Below are 19,340 nucleotides of genomic sequence, written 5' to 3' on the forward strand. Positions count from 1 at the left end.
TAAATGTTAAAAAAAAATCAGAATCATCATCTTAAAGTAATACAATTTCCCTGATATATTTTATGCTATTCAGTTGACAATGATAGCCCACTTGTACATGTGATTTCCCGTGTTGTTTACAAAATTGCCCCCATTTGCAATGTGTAGTAGATAATAAGAAAGAACCAAAGTTAAACACTTTAAAAACCAGACTGTCCAGTAAGGCAAATTCTATTTTGGGCCCCAAAAACATTGGTAAGTTTACCTATTCTACCAAGAATTGAAATTGATAATAACTTAGGGCTTTACTGGGCCCCTCTGCACTACTGTAGGTGAGGGAATGAAGTTATGTGGGTCACAGAAGGTAATGGCATAGTACAATAAACTCAGAAGTCCCCTGCCTTTCTCTGTTGGCCACAGGCAAGTTGAGGAAGCCCAAACCTTTTATACCTATAAGATAGTGATGTGTGGGTTGGGATTTCCCCAATCCACGCCCTCCCTTAGCCCGCACCCGCCACCATCTGACTTCCGGGTACCTTTTATAGACCTGTGCCGACACGCCCGGTCATCGAGCAGGCGCAGCATCTATAAAAGAAGAACCCGGAAGTCGGAATTTGACGGTGGCGGGCGGGGAGAGCAGGATTTGAAAATCTCAACCCGCACCCACCCGCCACCCGTGAAGAAGAGTGCAAGGTTGGCCCAAACCCGCCGACCCGCAGGTAAATCCTCAGGTCGTTTGGCAGGACACCTGGTTTTTATGCACCCCAAATTTGCCTCCAAACTAGGATTTTCAAAATGCACCTGCTTAAAGGCCACTGGGAGCAACACAGGAGCGGTTGGTGAGTAACATGTTCCTCAGCAGCCACTGTATGTGGATCACTGGCCTATAGCCTCTCCATATCTCTGATCATGTAACAGATAAGGGAGTGAGCAGGTGCCAGTGCTTCTTGTGGTATTTAGAGCAATGACAAGCTATTCAGTCCTGCTGCTTGGCTTTTTGTGACAGCAATTATTGTATGACTACGAACTCAGGCAATGGCCTTGTAATAAAACATTTAGCTTAAAAAATAAAAGTCCTTGAGAAACCTCCCAACATTTGCTGTGTTTCGCCTACTTGGATCAGCGCCTGGCTCCTCCCTCTCAGCACAGGAAAAAAAAGGTCACGTCTGTTTGAAGAATATGTAGGTCAGTGGAACATTTCCTGCACTTATTCTGAGGAGACCGGAGCTGTCTGGCTTCTATCCCAACCCAAGCAACACCCACCTACACTTTACTTCCCATTGCTTCCCCTGCTCCGTGCCATACTGGCATACGTGCCAACTATCAACCTGCCTCCAGCCACATACCCCTCCCCCACGCACCCAGCACCAACAGCCCCAACAGCCCAGAATAACAGAGTCAGGAGTTGTGATTGGGTCCCACCAGCTGAGCCCTTTTCTTGTCTCCGTACAACGACATGATGCCAGTCTGAACGTCCTAATGCGCTGCAGCTGTTTCTTGTAAGATGCCAACAGACCACTGTGTCACCGAGGAACTGCGTCTCAATCGGGCAACTCTCTCCCCTGAATGCGGTGCCCACTCGCACCATGAGAAAAGGAGGCAACAGAAAACCTCAGGGGCTTCCAGCCGGCTGCATTGTCTCTAACAAAACTTTGTCACCGGACGAGCCCAGCAGGAGCTGTAGTTCAGGGGTGGCCCAAGCCCCGCGCACCCAGCTCGCCTCAGCGGACAGCAGCACTCAGCGCTGGGAATACAGCCCGAATACTGGAAATCAACTTGGACAACCCACTCCCCCTCATCGCAGCAGGTAAGTTACATCGTTACTCTGCCCACCAGGTTAGACTACTACTGGCCATTCACCAGCCGCTCTTTACATAACAATGGCCGGGATTTTCATTGCTATACACATTCCTGCTGTTCTCAAACTTCCCTCACATTTCCACACTCACAGAACAATACAAATAGGTATTATTATTATTATTATTATTATTATTATTATTATTGTGGGGCCATTGCGTGACTGGACTATGTTTCAACTACTTGTGAGTGCACAACTGGAATTGTGTTTTAACCAGGGTATATCTTAAGAGACATATTGTTTCATAAGCTGACTGGAAGTAAATGTATATTGTAAATAGTTTTAGCCTCAACCCTGAGTGGTATTGATACCAGTACTCTGAACTCATTTTCATTCACATTGTTTTTCCATTGAATAATTACTATTGGTGGACCAATGAAGGACTGCAATTGGTATAGGTATTACATACACACATGCAGTTATTTATATATATTTATATATATATATATATATATATATATATATATATATATATATATATATATATATATAAATATATATATATATATATATATATAATAGGGATGCACCGAATCCAGGATTCAGTTTGGGATTCGGCCAGGATTCAGCCTTTTTCAACAGGATTCGGCCGAATCCTTCTGCCCTGCCGAACTGAATCCTAATCCTAATTTGTATATGCAAATTAGTGACGGAAAGGCAAATCGCGTGACTTTTTATCACAATACAGGGAAGTAAAAAATTTTTCCCCTTCCCAAATTTGCACAGGCAAATTAGGATTCAGTTCTGTGTTCAGCCGAATCTTTCGCAAAGGATTCTTGGGTTCGGCCGTATCCAAAATAGTGGATTGTGCTCATAGAAATAGGGAATGGCCATAAAGAGGTCAAAAGTTTAGCAGCATGAGGGTCCACTGACCCCTGGGCCCACTGGGAGTTTTCCTGGTATCCTGGTGGGCCAGTCTGACACTGTATATATATATATATATAATAATCAAACCCCCAACATTAATTTCTAAATATAATAGAAATCAGAGGAGTACCTTTAATGTAGAGTATTTACACATTTTACAAAGCAGTAGGGTGTATATTATTCAATCATAATTTACAGATATGAGGGGTCCGGGGGAGATTTCTATCCCCAATTCTCAACCAGCACAAGACCTGTGATCATGTGGTGCAGGTATGGGACAATGGACAGGAGGACCCAATGAGTGGTTTCACAAGAGTTTTGGGTTAGAGTGTCTCTCTTAGAAGCCTCCCACTGGCCCAATAGATAGTGACCATCTTTGACATCTTGGAGAAGCCTCTTGGGCATTTGCCAGATGCTACAGATTGCTGGACTAGGCTAGCAACAAGTTTTGAAAAGGATTTTTTCATGGAAGGCTTTTGTTTAGTGAGGAGCATGATCATCAGAATGTTTTATGCAAGAGTCCTCTTCATGACCAAGGTCTTCCAGTGGGCATTGCAGAAAATAATTTGGAGTCCATAATCTTTGCACCTTTTATTCTTGTGTACTGGACCTTTTTGTAGCAAAAGTATGTACTGTCTATGGATACTGTGTGAGTCTGATTTTGGTCTGTTCTTCTTGTGCATCTGGCAGGGTTGTTTTTCTTAAAAAAACTGGTCTTCCTATGTTTTTATCTGGCCCGGAATTAATAACATTGCCATTAAGTATACTTTTTACTGGCAATGCCATCCAGGTGGCAGCCATAGCATCTGGGCTGCTGCCTCCTGAGGAGCAGAAATGCAATTTCCACAGACCCTCCTGAAAATGAATTCGGTTTTTTGTATTAGACAAACACAGTTGCTGTGTGGGGATCCCTTTTAACTTTAAGTTAACATCTGACTTTCTGTATAAGATATACAGTAGACTGCTCTGTGTTTGTTGTCAAATGGTAGTCATATAATTAAAAAAAAGGCTGAGAAAACATATGCTACTGTGACATTTTTTGTTTTATTTATTTTTTTTAGACCTTACCATGAACTTTTTTAGTCAAAGTCAGTGAAAGATAAAGGGCCTACAAATGAAATGTTTTGTAGCCTCAGAACATTTAAAGGACAAGGCAAGCCCAATGTACTTGTTTCTTTATATTAAAAAACTTGCTTAATAACTTTAGCAGTGCTCTGTATTGCCCTCAAACAGGAGTAATTTTCATGCAGCACTGTCACATTTAAATAAAAAAAAACACTGACTTGTTTCTGCTCAATATCCTATGAAGGTGTGGTCTGAAAGCAAGACCAAAATTCTGCACAGAGTGTCTCCAAGTGAAGTGGAATATGCACAGAACTGGTCAAGTAGCAGAGTAGAGCAGATGGCTTGATTAACCTACACAAATTCCCCTGCTGCCAATAGCAAACTTTTCGTCTGGTTGCCATGGTGACACGTTGGTTCAAATGAAAGAACTCCACTTATCTGTAAGCTTTCCACAGCAGAGATTGATGATTGTTCTTCCCTTGGCTGCCTCCCTACCTGCCAGCACTTGGGGCATTACCATTATACTACAGTAATATCAGGTCTGAAACAATTATAGCAGGTCAGGGGAAAGAGATAAAAATGGAGCATGCTCACAGGTGGTGCATACACCATCTTGAAATGTCATGGAATGTAGCATGGCGGCGCAGAAAGCTAACATTTCAGCTTAATGCAAGTAAAGGTAGCACTTTCAGCAATATAAAGTTAGCAATTCGGTGCTTAACTGATGATCAAAAAACAGTACTAAAGGCTTGCCTTGTCCTTAAAGAAAATTTTGTTCATAGTGTCCATTTTGGAAATGTAGAGTTATGTAAAATACACAGGTGACCTCACTAACATTCAGTTTTTTTTACCGTAGCAACAATTTTTTGCTTAAATATTTACAGGTATAGAGAAAATATATCTCCCTTTTTGACTTAAGCTCATTCAGTTGGGCTAATGTAGAAAAGGTACATTATTCGATCATTCGATCGTAGGATTTGCGCTAAAATCTTTCTAATTAGATATTCGAATTCAAAGGATTTACTTTGAGGGTCGAATTCGAGGGTTTATTAACCCTCGATATTCGACCCTTAGTAAATGTGCCCCTTAAAGTGCTGCAGGGAAGTGACAAAATAGGAAATCAGAATGCTGAAGTTTACAAATGAAGAAAAGATGGCTGCAGACTCTGTTAGTACAATGCAAATATAGATGAGAGTTGAAGGCTCCAGCCATCTATACAGCCAGATGCTCACTTTGCTGTTTTCCAGTGAGAAATTGCTTACATAACATAAAATACAATTTTTGGCACATAATGGTTCAACTGATTACAAGTGTCATGGTCAGTTCAATTCCTTTTAATTCCTTTAGTAACTTTGCATTTTGAATTAATATTGTTGGTGACAATAGCATCAATATCATGCAGAGTTAAAATCATCAAATGTAGCATTTGAATGTATACCAAACAGTTTTCTTGATCAAATATATATTTCAATGTTAAATAGTTCCATCATTGAAAGATAAAGGTTGTTTTACTAACAGATACATTTGTGTACATTTCCCATCTTTGTGTATATGTTTTTATTTATTTATTTATGCGACTTGTATATGCTGTGCTGTGCAGTAAAACAATACATTATTAGAACAAAAAAGGGGTCCATACAATAGTAATATTTAAATAAATATAAAATACGGTCTACAGTGTAATCAAGTTCCTATCTTTTTAAGAACCTGCACAAAGACATATTTTAATAACTCTCTGTTTTACTATAGCTAGAACATTCTGCTGGAAAGGAAGTGAAAGGAGAAAGGAACATTACTTATTGCTAAATATTAAATTAGTTTACACTCTTTTGTCCTTATTTATAAAACTCTAAACATGACTTTAAGAAATGTTGTGTTGGGCGGGGAATTCATATGAAATAACTAAGAGGCCTGAGATGACTGATAGAAGACTATTGCTGTCACATCATTGTGCAACAATGTTGTTGATCTGACCTACTTTTTATTATATGCTGAGAGCTGGCTAATCCAGTATATCATGATTGAAAGTTGGGCAAAACTCCGAATTAACGTTACTGTATTTAACATTTTCCCACATGTTACGCCTTTTTTTTTTTTCAGCCACACCAATTTCAGTGTATCCCTATGGGTGCTATTCCCAGGTTTTACGTTTTAGTTTCACAGTAACTGTAAAGTGTAAATCCGACACACAGAAACACTGTTTGGTCCTCCGTTAAAACTACTGTAGAGTAATGGGTGCATATTCTGTTTAAAAGGGGTTGGATTTTTGTGTCTGCAGTAGTACTTGTGTTAAAAATTATTCCTGTACTTATTTCCTCTAAATAAGTGACCTTTAAAGGACAAGGAAACCCATCTTTTCAAGAACACATAATATGATTGGTCTCCCATTCTCCTCCTAGATTGGTTCCCAGTTTAAAGAGGATGGGCATAGCTGTGTACTTAAATGTGAGCAATCCTGCTCACATAGGAGAAAGGGAGCACACAATGATTATTAACTGAGCATACACCTCTTTAGAAGACTTTCTACTATGAATGTGTTAGGTCTTGGGGAAACAGCATTGCATTTTTTTACCTAAACCATACCTCCCAACTGTCCTGATTTGGACAGCTCAGCCCGTAGTCCCGGGTTTGTTATTGAAATGTCCCGACTTTCTCTTTGATCTCCTGCATTGAACAGCCAGAAAAAATACAAAGTTTCTAACTTAATTGGCTTTTGGCAGAGAGCCCAGAATAGATACCAGAATAGCAGGTCTCTTGGGTGAACTGAGACTTCCCTTTAATAAACTTTTTTATTTTTATCCTCAAGTTGTTTTCTCTTCAAATCCTGTGAGTACCATCACCTCCTACCTGTTATGTATTTATTTGCATGAGCACCCAGGTATTATCTCTGATCAGGGTGTGCGGCCCATATTTGCTGCTTTTTGTGTGTTTTGCTTTGTTGTGCTAGTCAGTGAATTCCACATAGATGTATCTTAAAATGTGTCTGAAATATTTACAAATGGTTTTAAAATCATGATACACAATTGCTTGATATACTTGTATTTTAGGGAACACAGAGAACCTGTACAGATTGTCTCTAACTATTTTTGGGTAGCCAGTTAGCCAGTTAGATGATTACCCTGTTGGCTAACTGTTTAGAGAGCTAGGGTTCTTGATTGGCAGATGATGAGATAACAGCACAATCAGGTTGTTAGCAGAGATTGGGACAGATTCAATTTGATAATAAAAACTATCCCATGGTTTATTACATGAAAACTCCGTCTATTGAATTAGGATATGCTTTTCTATCAAATTGAATCTAGCCTATTATACTCAATGAAATGTAAAATATTGACATCAACAGGGGAGTGTAACTATTATTTTGCAAATGTAAGGCAGTATATCAGTACAGGTATGGGACCTGTTATCCAGAATGCTCGGGACCTGGGGTTTTCCGGATAACGGATCTTTCCGTAATGTCTTACGGAAAAAAAAAGAAATTAATTTAAACATAAAATAAACCCAGTAGGCTGGTTTTGAATCCATATTGGTGGCAAACCAATCTTCTCGGGTTTATTTAATATTTATTTAAAGTTTTAATGTTTTGGAGTAGACTTTTGAAGATGCAAATTAAGTATAGATCCCTTATCCGTCAAACTTCAGGTCCCGAGCATTCCGGATAATGCATCCTATACCTGGATTGCTTTATACTTAAATAAGGTCTTCAGCTCCCAGTATTATATATGATGTCAGATATATAAGAACCCCCCCCATACACAACACACACACCAACGCAAAAAAAATACAAGCTACCTATTATATATGGATATGATCTGGGATACACTTTTATAAAGTAAACGTTAACATTTTCCGGCTTTATTCAAACACACATCAGAAAATACAAGAGGCAGCGTATATTCAAAGTGCTTACAAGTTTTGTGCCTTATTAACCTGCCCGTTTGGCAAATTTAATTTATTAAGTCTCTTGAACCCCTCCTAGCTAGCACAGCAGGAATAAGCAATCCATTACCTTACAAAACATATGCATTAAATACTTAAAATAATATCTATACATATAGATAATATCTATACATACTATACATCACTATAGGGGTGACATTAAACAATCAGTAAAATATTTATAAAGCTTAAAAAAACTAGACCAACCTGCAAATCTAAAAACATTTAGCAAATGAACCCCACAGTTTCTAAAGTGGTTATCCATTTTGCTTCAGCACTCTGAAGTGCCTTTACTCCATCACCACTTCATGCTGTAATTTTAATTACTTCCAGAACTTGCCATTTTAGTTCTGTACAGCAGTGTCTGAGCTCATTTTTACATTTCTGCCATAATTGGAAACTGTGGTCTCTTCTTTTTAGGGAAAGCTACATAGAAATACAAATGGATGAGGATGAGAAAGGCCAGGCAAGGAGGTGAGTACAGTAACCTTTACGTTTGTATCCAGTGTCTGTATTTGGTACCGACAGTTTTTTCCATGAGCTCACAACTGAATAAGTAGAATTTACATTTACTGTTAAAAGGAAAATATACACCCCTTTTTGACATGAACTCATTCAGTTAAGTTTATGTAGAAAATGAGCAAAGTAAGAGAGGGGTTGTATTACACTCAGCCTAAGGGGATTGGGTTGGCAATTGGTTATTACAGATAACATGGTATGTCCGTGTAAAAAAACATTTGTTAAACACTTTTGCTACATATGAGTGAGCTTATGTCTACAACACGGATGTATTTTTCTTTAAAGGGCATGTAAAGGCAAAAAAATAAAATCCAATTTTACTTTCTTTAATGAAAAAGATACTTTAATTTAAAAATGTGTACCGTTTTTATAAGAAACCTGACTGTATGCAGTGAAATTCTCCCTTCATTCACTACTGTGGATAGGAATTGTCAGACGGTCCCTAACTGCGGAGCAGGGAAACATACTTATAAACAGCAGGGGGAGCTCCCGCCTTACTTCCCAGCCATGTAGAACTCAAGCAGCTTTGTTTGTTTCCCTGTAGAGCAGTCGACGACTGTGTAGAGATTTGTATTGGATTTTATTTTGGCTTTACGACCCCTTTACTGTTTCCAAATCCAGCTGCAGAGACAAAGACAAATATGGTGCCAGATTTAAACAGATACACTGGGATTCTATTTGGAGGATTATTTTGCTGCAGCCACTGGTTCTGTAGAGTTGGAAAAAGTTTGTATTTAACAATACAAAAACTATAAAATCCACATTAGATTACATGACAACACAGGACCCAGTGCAGTCTGCATATTCTGATTATTAATCAGTTGTTGCTGTATCTGCTTCTGGCAGATATTATTTGACTTGTGCTGTTTTGATAATTTATGAAGATCCCTAAGCAACTCAGACCACACTGAGCATGTGCACAGTCTTGGTCTTGCAAAGATGTTTAACATAGTTACAAGATGGTGACCGCCAACTTTGAAAGCATAAATTATTTGTTTGATTAGGTTTTATGTTTAGTATAAAAAATACAGCATTTCTAGCCTTATTCTATTTTAGACTTTATTTCCCCTTTAAGGCAACTTTATTCAGCCATATACATACTTTCTACTTATATCTACATTATATTTAAATGATTATTAAACACTTGCATAAACCAGCTTGTCCTCCCAATATGTATGCTCAGTTACTGCAGTCACAATGGAGACAATTTAGCAGCAGAATATGGCACATGTTAACCCTGCTGTGCTACACTGCTACTTAATGTGTAAAATGAACTGGGGCATTATTGGGTATGGTTTGGATGGGCGCTCTCTCCAGGGACACTACCTTTAATGTAAGGCTTTAATTTTCCTGTGTAAAAAAAATATTTGTGGAAGGAAATTCTGCACAGCAATGATCAATCCACTGCAGTACTGTGAAAATGAAGAAGCTTTTTTATATCTTGTCAGGGCTTCCCGTAGCAGGTCAGAGAAGAAAAGGCGCAATCAATTAAATGTGCTCATCAAAGAACTTTGCACAATGCTACCAGGAAACACGCGTAGAATACCTAAAACCAATGTACTGGAGGAAGTGATTGGTTATCTACAAAAATCTGGTAAGTTAGTAATCAGGGATATAACGATAGGAAAACAGGGAATGGCCATGAATAGGCCGAATTATTAGATATCAGAGGGCCCACTAACACCTGGGAATTCTCGTGGTATCCTTGTGGGCCAGTCCAACACTGCGGAGTCTATTTATGAAGCTTCGATTTTTTCTGGTCGAGTTTTTTAGGAGGAAAACTCAATTTTTTTAGAGGAAAAAACTCTAACTTGTGATTTCTGAATTTATGATGCTCCAAAGCTGCTAAAAATCCAAATCTGAAAATACTCCAGCTAAAACTTGTTGTCATATAAAAGTCAATGGCAGAGGTCCTTTTTACAATCTGAATCTGATCTTTGAGGGTTTCAGGATGGTTTTCGTCCAACAATCTGAAAATGTTTTTCGGCATCAAATCAAAAAAGTTTCATGATTTGTTTTGACTGCACTGACTTTTTCCAACTGATTTTTTGTTAAATTAGGTAAATTCGTGGATGGGAGTTAGGTCAACTTTGTTTTCAATAAAAAAATTGGAGTCATAGTAAATACTCCCCTGTGTGTTATTTACAGACAGTGTCCCAGATTCTGAAATTAAATAGGTCAGTGACACCCACACATCCCTGCTGAGAACAGGGATTGACTCACTTGTATCCTTTCTCCTTCTAACAACTTTGTACAATTAATAATTTAACTGATGTTCTCTGTAATTACGCAGTGTTCCTTAATATATCATTGACTTCAGAATTCCAAAGCCCCTAAGTATTACTAATACAGTAAGTTATTTATGGATTGCTGGGGAAAAATAATTCACAAATTCCCCATAGAAATTACATTCTAAATTTAAAATTTCTATCATTGCACTTCACTCTCATAAAGTAAGAAATAGCCTGGAAACGCATTTTCACTAAAAGCCCAATTCTGCCTCTCTCTGTAATGATAAATAATATGCCATGTTATATTTATTTTATCAGAAATTGCTGCTGAAGCAAACATTTGTGATACCCAGCAGGACTGGAAGCCTTCATTCCTTAGCAACGAGGAGTTCACGCAGCTCATGCTTGAGGTATAAAGAGTAACTGACCAGAAAGAATAAGATAGTAAAAATATTTAACATGAGAAGGAACTCATTTTCACTATAATATATGTCTTGTAGTACATGATTAAATATGTACTTCTTAGTCACACTTTTATGTAAATGCAAGGATCTAGCATCATTTTGACTTTGGTGTAATTTGCCAGTAACCTGTTTCAGTGGATTACAGGATATGAAAAACAGATGTTCTTTGAGAAAAAAAATGGTTGCTATACTGACTTTCCCCCTGTATTTGGCTTGATGGCACCCCCAATTGTTTAATTTTTTCTTTGTTTGTCTTTTCTATCTTAAGGCCCTTGATGGATTCATTATAGCAGTCACAACAGAAGGAAGAATAATATTTGTTTCAGATAGTATAACGCCATTACTTGGGCATTTACCAGTAAGTAAGCTGAATTTTTACTTTGTATTGACTTTGTCGTCTTACTTCTCCTGTTTTTTTTTATTCTGCTTTAGGGCCCTGTCACACAGGGTGCTTCATCACTTGGAGGGAAATCTCCTCTTCCATGGGAAATGAAATGCCTGACAATACCTGCCCCTTCACATAAATTGGAATCCTGGGTAAGCCCCATATATGCAGATGGCCGCATGAAGGTGATTCCAACTAATGTGAAGGGGCTGGCATTGTCAGGCACTTCTTTGCCCATGGGAGAGGAAATTTCCGGCTATGAAGTACACTTAAAGGAAAACCCCTCAAACAATGTAGTATATTGCATAAAACAGCTCATATGTAAAACCCTACTTCATGTAAATAAACCATTTTCAAAATAATATACTTTTTAGTATTATGTGCCACTGGGTAATCATAAATAGAAAATTGACATTTTAAAAATCCCCCTGGGATCATATGATTTACTGTGCACACAAACATACCAAACAAACTATACTTGTTAGCTCACATGAGCCAATAAACATACATAATTCTGTCTTTTGCTTCCACACTTCTTCCTGTTACAGTTAGAGTTGTAGTATTTCTGGTCAGGTGATCTCTGAGGCAGCACAGAGACCATCACAACATGGTGGTTCAAGGCAAGAGATGTAAAAGGGCAATATTTACTTAAATATATATATGCCACTTAATTTGATATAAACTATCTGTTGCTCAAGTATTCATTGTGGGGGTATAGTTTTCCTTTAAGGGGAATGTTTTCACTGTGTTCAAATACATATCACTATTTATTCATATGTTCCCCAACTTATTTGTGAAAAAGAATTATTAAGCATCTACTGCAATTCAAAGGCATATTTTTGGAAACATGAAAACGTTTTAAATGTTAAGTTTTCAAATAATATATTCTTATTTATGTAAGAGGGTCTATGAGGTAAATGCACACAATGGTGTCATAATGTCTGTAGAGAGAAAACACCCTGAAAAGACTCCCAGAAATGACAATTAAAATGAGTGCTAATTCCACACAAGCCCTCAATTTAGATCACAGTATGCATCAGTGGATAGTGATGAGGTTCTGAGTAAAAAAATTCTATTTAACACTGTATACTGTTGATTAGACTTAAATAATAGGATCAGACAGATAGAGTTTCTATGGAAACCAGCAATGCTATCTCTTCATTGGCTGTTAGACTAGAGGGGGTGTTTAGTAATCTGAGCCGAGAAGAACTGAACATGCTCATTAGCCAACAACCAAAGTAAATTCCTGAGGGAGGGGGCAGAGTGGGTTAGAGGAGGAGAAGGATTTCTAAGTGATTACTGTTAACCTTTTAACAACCAGAGTGGTAGGTATCTAAAGATTTCAAAGGGGTTGTTCACTGTTTACATTTTTGTGGGGAGGGTATACATGTCCTATAAAGGAGAACTAAAGCCTAACTAAAGAAGCAGGCTAGAAATATTGCACATTATGTTTTGGGTTTCTGTACCAGCCCAAGGCAACCACAGCCTTTAGCAATGAAGAGCTGCACCTTCAAAGATGCCCCAGTAGCTCCCCATCTTCTCTTTGGCTGATTCTCTGCATGTGCTACATTCAGTTACTGAGCTTAGGGGCCGAGTCACAATATACTGGATATGCAGAATAGAAATGTCACAATATAAGGAAGATTAGCACTTAATACAGATAATTACTACATATCAGCTCAGAAACCAGTCAATTAGTATCAGTGTTTAATAATCAGCCTTGTAGCATCATCTTATATTACAGACAAACCTAATTTTCTGTTTTTAAATTTGCAACAACCTAAGCTTAGATTCTCAACAGCTGCTCAGAGCCCACAGAGCATGTAAGTGTTGCACTTTCCAAGATGGTGACCTCCCTGTGACAAGTTTGAAATCCTGGATCATTGCTGCTATTAAGATGCTAAAACTTTAGGCTGGTACAAAAAGTTCAATATGTCAAATATGTTAAGTCATATTCATTTTTACAGTTTAGTTCTACTTTAAAAGTTTCCCAAGCTAATGTATTTTTTAATGCTAGTTGCAATTCGTGTATTTTGCTGTGAGACACTGCCAACCATCCCACTCATAGCTCATCCTCCCGCAAGATTGGTCTCCTGTATAATAGTTAGCTCAAGTTAGTTTCTTTTTAAGGGAAGTTTACCTTTTAATTAGCATTTAGGACCCCATTTAAGAACGCTCAAGCCTTCAGCAGTCGGCTAGAAAACCACGTGGTTTCCTCATGTGAATACTTTGGCTTCCTGATGATCATTTTTTTCCCTGAACATTTTAAAAATGAAAGGCTCATCACCTAAAACCTGACAAGCTTTTTATTTTGTGAGGGAAAAAAAAAAGATTGTCAGAAAGCTGAGGTATTCGAATGAGGAAACCACACAAGAGTTTAGGAACTCCTGTGTATTTTTACTAGCTGAATGCTTGAGCCTGAAGTCTTAAACGTTCTTAAATGGGGACCTATATATTTTTCAATAGGGCCTTTTAAAGGGTTGGTAAAGCTCCTTTTATTCTTTCTTAAAACCCCATAAAGAGACAAGAGCATATGCAGTGTTAATAGTTGCCTGTGGCTAAGAGAAATAAGACTGAGATGAAACAGTTATTTGTTAAAACTTTTAATGTCTGAGAATACATACATAAACCCTACAAATATTTATTTTTTTCACAAAATACAGTCTGAAATTATGGGTCAAAATCTGTTGAACTTTCTACCAGAGCAAGAACATTCGGACATCTATAAAATATTATCTTCCCATATGCTTGAAACTGATCCTGCAACTTTAAATTCTTTCAACTGTAAGTTTCATTGATTTTCATATGTATACCTTTTTATATATGACATAAAATAGCCCTATTGTACCTATTGTATACTAAAAGAACAATACAACTCATCAAAATGGTAACCAAATAATAAGTACACAGTGATTTACAATATCTAATGTATAGTAGGGGATACATTATTGCCTACAACAAAATTGATGTTAGGTGGAGAACTGTAGGAGTTAAAGAATAAACAAACCCTTAATAAAAAAAAACCCTACCCCCCTACCCTACAGAGACCCCCTTCCCTCCCCCCCCAGCCTAAGTGTTACCCCGGGCAAATGCCCCTAACATTTTACTTACCCCTCCGTGCAGATTCTGTCCAGCGGAGTTCACGGGCGCCACCTTCTTCTCTTCTGTAATCTTCAGAATGAAACCAACGAAGTGGTGCATGCACAGTTGGAGCAATTTTCTGACTTGCGACAACTGCGCATGTGCCGAAACTCACGAAAAGGATGGGAGCAGAAGCTTAGGGGGTCATTTACTAAACTCAAATTTTTCTGATCAAGTTTGTTTTGGCAAAAACTCTACTTTTTCATGGAAAAACAAAACCAATTTTTTTTTAGGATTTATTATACCCTGATGCTTCAAAAAGCCAGAATCCGAAAATCTGCCATCTCAGACCTGTCAAGGTCCTGTATAAGTCAATGGAAGAGGAACGTATCCCAAATTGAAGTTATGGTCTGCACTGGTTTAGCCTGAAAATCCGACCATTTTTGTGTTTTCGGGCAAGAACTCGAAAAAATCAATTCGTTTTCGGAAAAAAAAAATTGTGCAATTTGAGTTTCTGCTCAATTTTATCAGTTTTTTTTTCACAATCCCGTTAATTCAAGTTAGTTTATTAATAAATAAGCTAAAATCGGCATTGGAAATTAGGTTGAGCTTTTTTTTTTAGGTTACTGATTAACTTAAGCAATATTTTCTGGAACATAAAATTTGTACTTGAATAGTGAATTGGCTGAAGGATAAACTACAAATAAAAACATTACAAATGTAAAATGTTCTATTTGGATCAGTGTTGTTTGTGGAGTACCACATAGGTCTATACCTGTTCTTTTGCTTTATATTTTTTTACTTATGACTTTGAGGTTGGCAGTTTACTGTACTGTTTCTATCTTTGCTGATGATACTAAATTGTGCAATTCTGTAAGTTCCATGCAGGATGCTGCCACTTTGCAGAAAATTAAAGAACTGGGCTGCAAACTGGCAAAGGCAGTGTGATGTTCATAAGTGCAAGGTTATGCACTTTGGTAGAAATAACATAAATGTGAGTTATATACTAAATTAAGGTGTGATGGGGGTATTCTTAATTGAGAAGAATTTGGGGATTTTGTGGATAACAAGTTGTATAACTCCAGGCAGTGTCACTCAGTGACTACTAAAGCAAACAAATTGCTGTCTTGCAGAAGAAAGTTGAAGCTTATTCTTCAAACTCACATTTTTGGATTAAAAAACACTGAAATTTTTCGAGTTTTTTGAAAAAAATTTTTTCAAGAATTATTATACCTCGACACCGGAAATAGCTTGAATTCGAAAAACTTGTCGAGGTCATATAGGAGTCAATGGCAGAGGCCCCTTGAACCCTTTGAAGATGTTAATAGCCCATGAGTTTTTTGGGAGGGTTTTGCCTGATCAATTTGAGTGATTCGACTTTTTTCCTGTGGAAAACTCAATTAATTCAAGTTTTCAGGTTTTGCTACTCGAATTTGCTGAATCGCGTTTTTTCTCAAATAAGAAACCGTTCGAGTTGTAAGTTTATTTAAGTTCATTTGAGGTATATGAAAACTCTGACATTCGACCTTTGATAAATAACCCCCTAATTTTAAGTTAAAAATAAAGAATAATAATAATGAAAGACAACGTGTAAGTAATTGCAGATGAAACTGATGTATGTGAAACTGCATACATATATTATTAGGTATATTTCATAAATGTACATGTATTTTTATTTCTGTATTTTAGCTAACAACGACATAGAGTTTTGCTGTCATCTTCTAAGAGGAACACTAAACACAAAGGAATGTCCTATGTACGAATACATTAAATTTGTAGGAAACTTTTGGTCTTGCAGTAATGGTAAGCAAAACCCATTTTCTTGCTGCTAATTGTGGGTGAATTTATTTATGGTTCAGAAATAAATAGTCCAATAACAGTTTTGCAATCCAAACTGAGGCAGAATGTTTGGGAATTATGCCTTCCGCCATTAATTATGTAAGAGTAAGAATGGGCAAAAGTGGTGAAATGTTTCTATATACCTATACTCTGAAAGTCAATAGGGCGTGGACGTTTTTTGTTTTTTTTAATGAGAACAATAAATTTGAGACCTTTGTTTGTATTTTTTAGATTAGAGAAGAGGGATGCCATATATATGGAAGAGAACATGGGTGTCCGCAAATGGGAGCAAGGGGGAGCAATTGCCCCCCCATTGGAATTTGGCCCTTAAACAGTGCCAGTGGTTTAACTACCAGGAGTGTGAGGGGGAGAATAGGGGGCATCAAAATAATGCAATCTTCTGTGTACCCCAAGCAGTACTATTCATTTTATTATCAGTACATTTTAGAAGACATACTGCTGAAGAGGCAGGCTCTATCCAGGGAAGTAACTCTAGCAATCCACAGTTAGACGGCGTCATCTTTTACATGACATTTACACACAGGAGTGATATCTGTACTGTCTGTAGTTCTACATAACTCTGACTGGCTACCACTTTCCCAGTACTACTTGACTATTATGTGCGGAAGAGAAGCACAGGGTAGGGCAATTCTTCATGCACAGAGAGTAGTTTAAGGAAAGGAATATTAGACCCCCAGTTATGCTTTTAGTATTGAAAATGATTAAAAAGTGTTTATTTATTGTCAGTGCAGCAGTATTATTGCACCATACTTCTATAGGGCTGTCTGCATACCTTCCTATTCAGAGCTGCCATACTACACAGAATTTGAATGTACTGTGAGTGTGTTTTGCCCCAGCCTCCGCCCAGCAGGCTAATATGGCACAGAAGCCACAGAAACCAATCTGCTCCCAACACATTGCTGAAGGATGGACACAAAGTCAAATGGAACCAGACTAATTTGCAGAGTGTCCAGAGGTTAGCAGAAATAGCAGTTCGCTATAAGATTCACAATCAATTTGCTTCTTTGTGTTCTGGAGACCCTAAGGGCTCTTACACACGGCCGTTCCGACCTGCGCTCCCCTGCGTTCCGTTTTTTGGCGTTCAGCCGCAGGGGAGCGCAGGAATAGACGCAAGTAATGATTTGAAATGGGGCTGTACTCACTCAGGCGCGTGTAGGCGCCGAACGCAGGAAAAATGCAGCATGTTGCGTCTGAACCTGCGTTCGGCGCCTACACGCGCCTGAGTGAGTACAGCCCCATTTCAAATCATTACTTGCGTCTATTCCTGCGCTTCCCTGCGGCTGAACGCCAAAAAACGGAACGCAGGGGAGCGCAGGTCGGAACGGCCGTGTGTAAGAGCCCTAAAAGTGAAGTTGGCACTTTATACTGCTCTGTGTTTTTGGTGCAAACATTTTGTGTTAAAACCACAAAGAGCTCAATCAGGACACATGTCCTGTGAATATTTAGCATGACCTCTTCCTTTATTACTGTTTCATTTTGAGTTATATGCATAGAATTGCTTTTATTTCAGCTTCTTGGGCATTATGCCCCTAAAATTAGTAAGGAGTTGTGGACTTAAAATTAGGTGGTTTTAGTGTGAGCGGTCAAAAATTGGGCATAGTGAACTAAAAAAAAATTAGAGCAATATTCACAGCACAATGCACCTTAAGGGGCAGATTTATTAAGGGTCGAATTTCGAAGTGGAAATTCGACCATTGAATTGCATACTTCGATATTCAAAGTAGAATTTGAATGATTTTTAACACCTCAGATCATACTCCGATCGTAGTACGATCGTCCAATCATACTTCGAATCGAATGATTTAATCGTACGATCGCATGATTATACTTCGACTTCTAAAAACGTAGCCAAATGTTGGCTATATGTTCTAGGAGGTCCCTATAGGCTAACATAGCAATTCAGCAGGTTTAAGGTGGCGAAGTATCGAAGTCGAAGTTTTTTAAAGAGACAGTACTTTGATTATTGAATGGTTGAATAGTCAAAGTATTTTCACTTCGAGTCGAAGTCGAATTTAGGTCTATTCAATTGTCGAAGTACCCAAAAAATAGTTAGAAATTCTAAATTTTTAACTTGAGGCCCCTAAGTGTGACCTGAATTTCATTTAAAAAAACTGGGAACCTTACTTTAGGGGGGCCCAGTTACGTCATGTTATGCCCCTTCAGTAGCTGCCCTACTTGACAGCTGACAAGAAAACTCTCTTTTCTTAGGTGATAAAAAACTTTTTAAAGATGGTTGTTTTTGATTGATAAATTTGATTGATACGTTTTCTGCAGACAACCAAGGAAGACAACACTTTTTAGAAGGCAATGGCAAAGAATAGGGCAAACAATATAAAACTGCAAAAGAAAAACTGAAATATAAAAAACAAATTTTGCAGTGATAATTGCGGTTTCACCAGCAGTGAACTTTTTTTGTTCACACTAGAACTTCTCCATGCAGTGTTTCTCCAGAAAAAGTCTTCCAGTATAATGTACAGTACATGACAATATACTAAACGTGCTAACAATCTGTGCAATTAAATACTGTATTAAGTGATCTGCTGTGCCTCCAAGCAGATACAGTAGGCCTATTGGGTTTAAAGCTTTTTGGAGACCATTTGCTCAAGGACAGTAAAGATTTAAAGATTGAAGATATACAATATGTTCTGTGAATGAAACATCCCTTATTTATGTTATTGTATTTTTAAATTTGGCTAGCAGCTCTGTATTTCTTGACTTCCTGTCGCAAATACATTACATGGTTCTGTCTAACTTCCAAAGGAAGTTAACAAGCAAAAACATACTTTAAATTGTGAGCATTGTACTTGCCTATGATGATCTATTAAAGAATATAGCAATTTATCTGCTATTGATCTTTTAAAATGCTGTCATCTGTAGGAATTGTGCGTTTTGGAAAGCACACCACAATTCTTTTTATTCCTTCTAGGCTGAAGGCGTTTATGGATGTGTCACTAAGTGCCCTTATTTCACCCCAGACGTTTATTTCTTTTGGAACATGTAATTAACAATTCAGGTTGGGTTACAAATTTCAACACTAAACGCTGTAGCCTAGCTTGTCTCATGATATGTTCTATAGCAGGGAACATTTAGTT

The 19,340-nt window shown here is 37.8% G+C and overlaps 1 protein-coding gene across 2 annotated transcripts in view; it reads left to right on the plus strand.

Annotated features, from left to right (window-relative positions):
• The first annotated feature begins 835 nt into the window (after positions 1 to 835).
• Positions 836 to 19,340, plus strand: part of npas2.L (neuronal PAS domain protein 2 L homeolog) — a 45,264-nt gene continuing 26,759 nt past the window's right edge. For both annotated transcript variants that reach the window (XM_018247059.2, XM_041582359.1), the window contains exons 1-7: positions 836 to 1,786; positions 8,129 to 8,182; positions 9,676 to 9,821; positions 10,777 to 10,868; positions 11,191 to 11,280; positions 13,971 to 14,091; positions 16,078 to 16,191. In XM_018247059.2, the coding sequence (XP_018102548.1) occupies positions 1,566 to 1,786; positions 8,129 to 8,182; positions 9,676 to 9,821; positions 10,777 to 10,868; positions 11,191 to 11,280; positions 13,971 to 14,091; positions 16,078 to 16,191 (838 nt within the window). In that variant the 5' untranslated portion in view covers positions 836 to 1,565. The remainder of the gene's footprint in view (positions 1,787 to 8,128; positions 8,183 to 9,675; positions 9,822 to 10,776; positions 10,869 to 11,190; positions 11,281 to 13,970; positions 14,092 to 16,077; positions 16,192 to 19,340) is intronic.

This window comes from Xenopus laevis, chromosome 2L, assembly GCF_017654675.1.
Source record: "Xenopus laevis strain J_2021 chromosome 2L, Xenopus_laevis_v10.1, whole genome shotgun sequence".
Lineage (NCBI taxonomy): Eukaryota > Metazoa > Chordata > Amphibia > Anura > Pipidae > Xenopus > Xenopus laevis.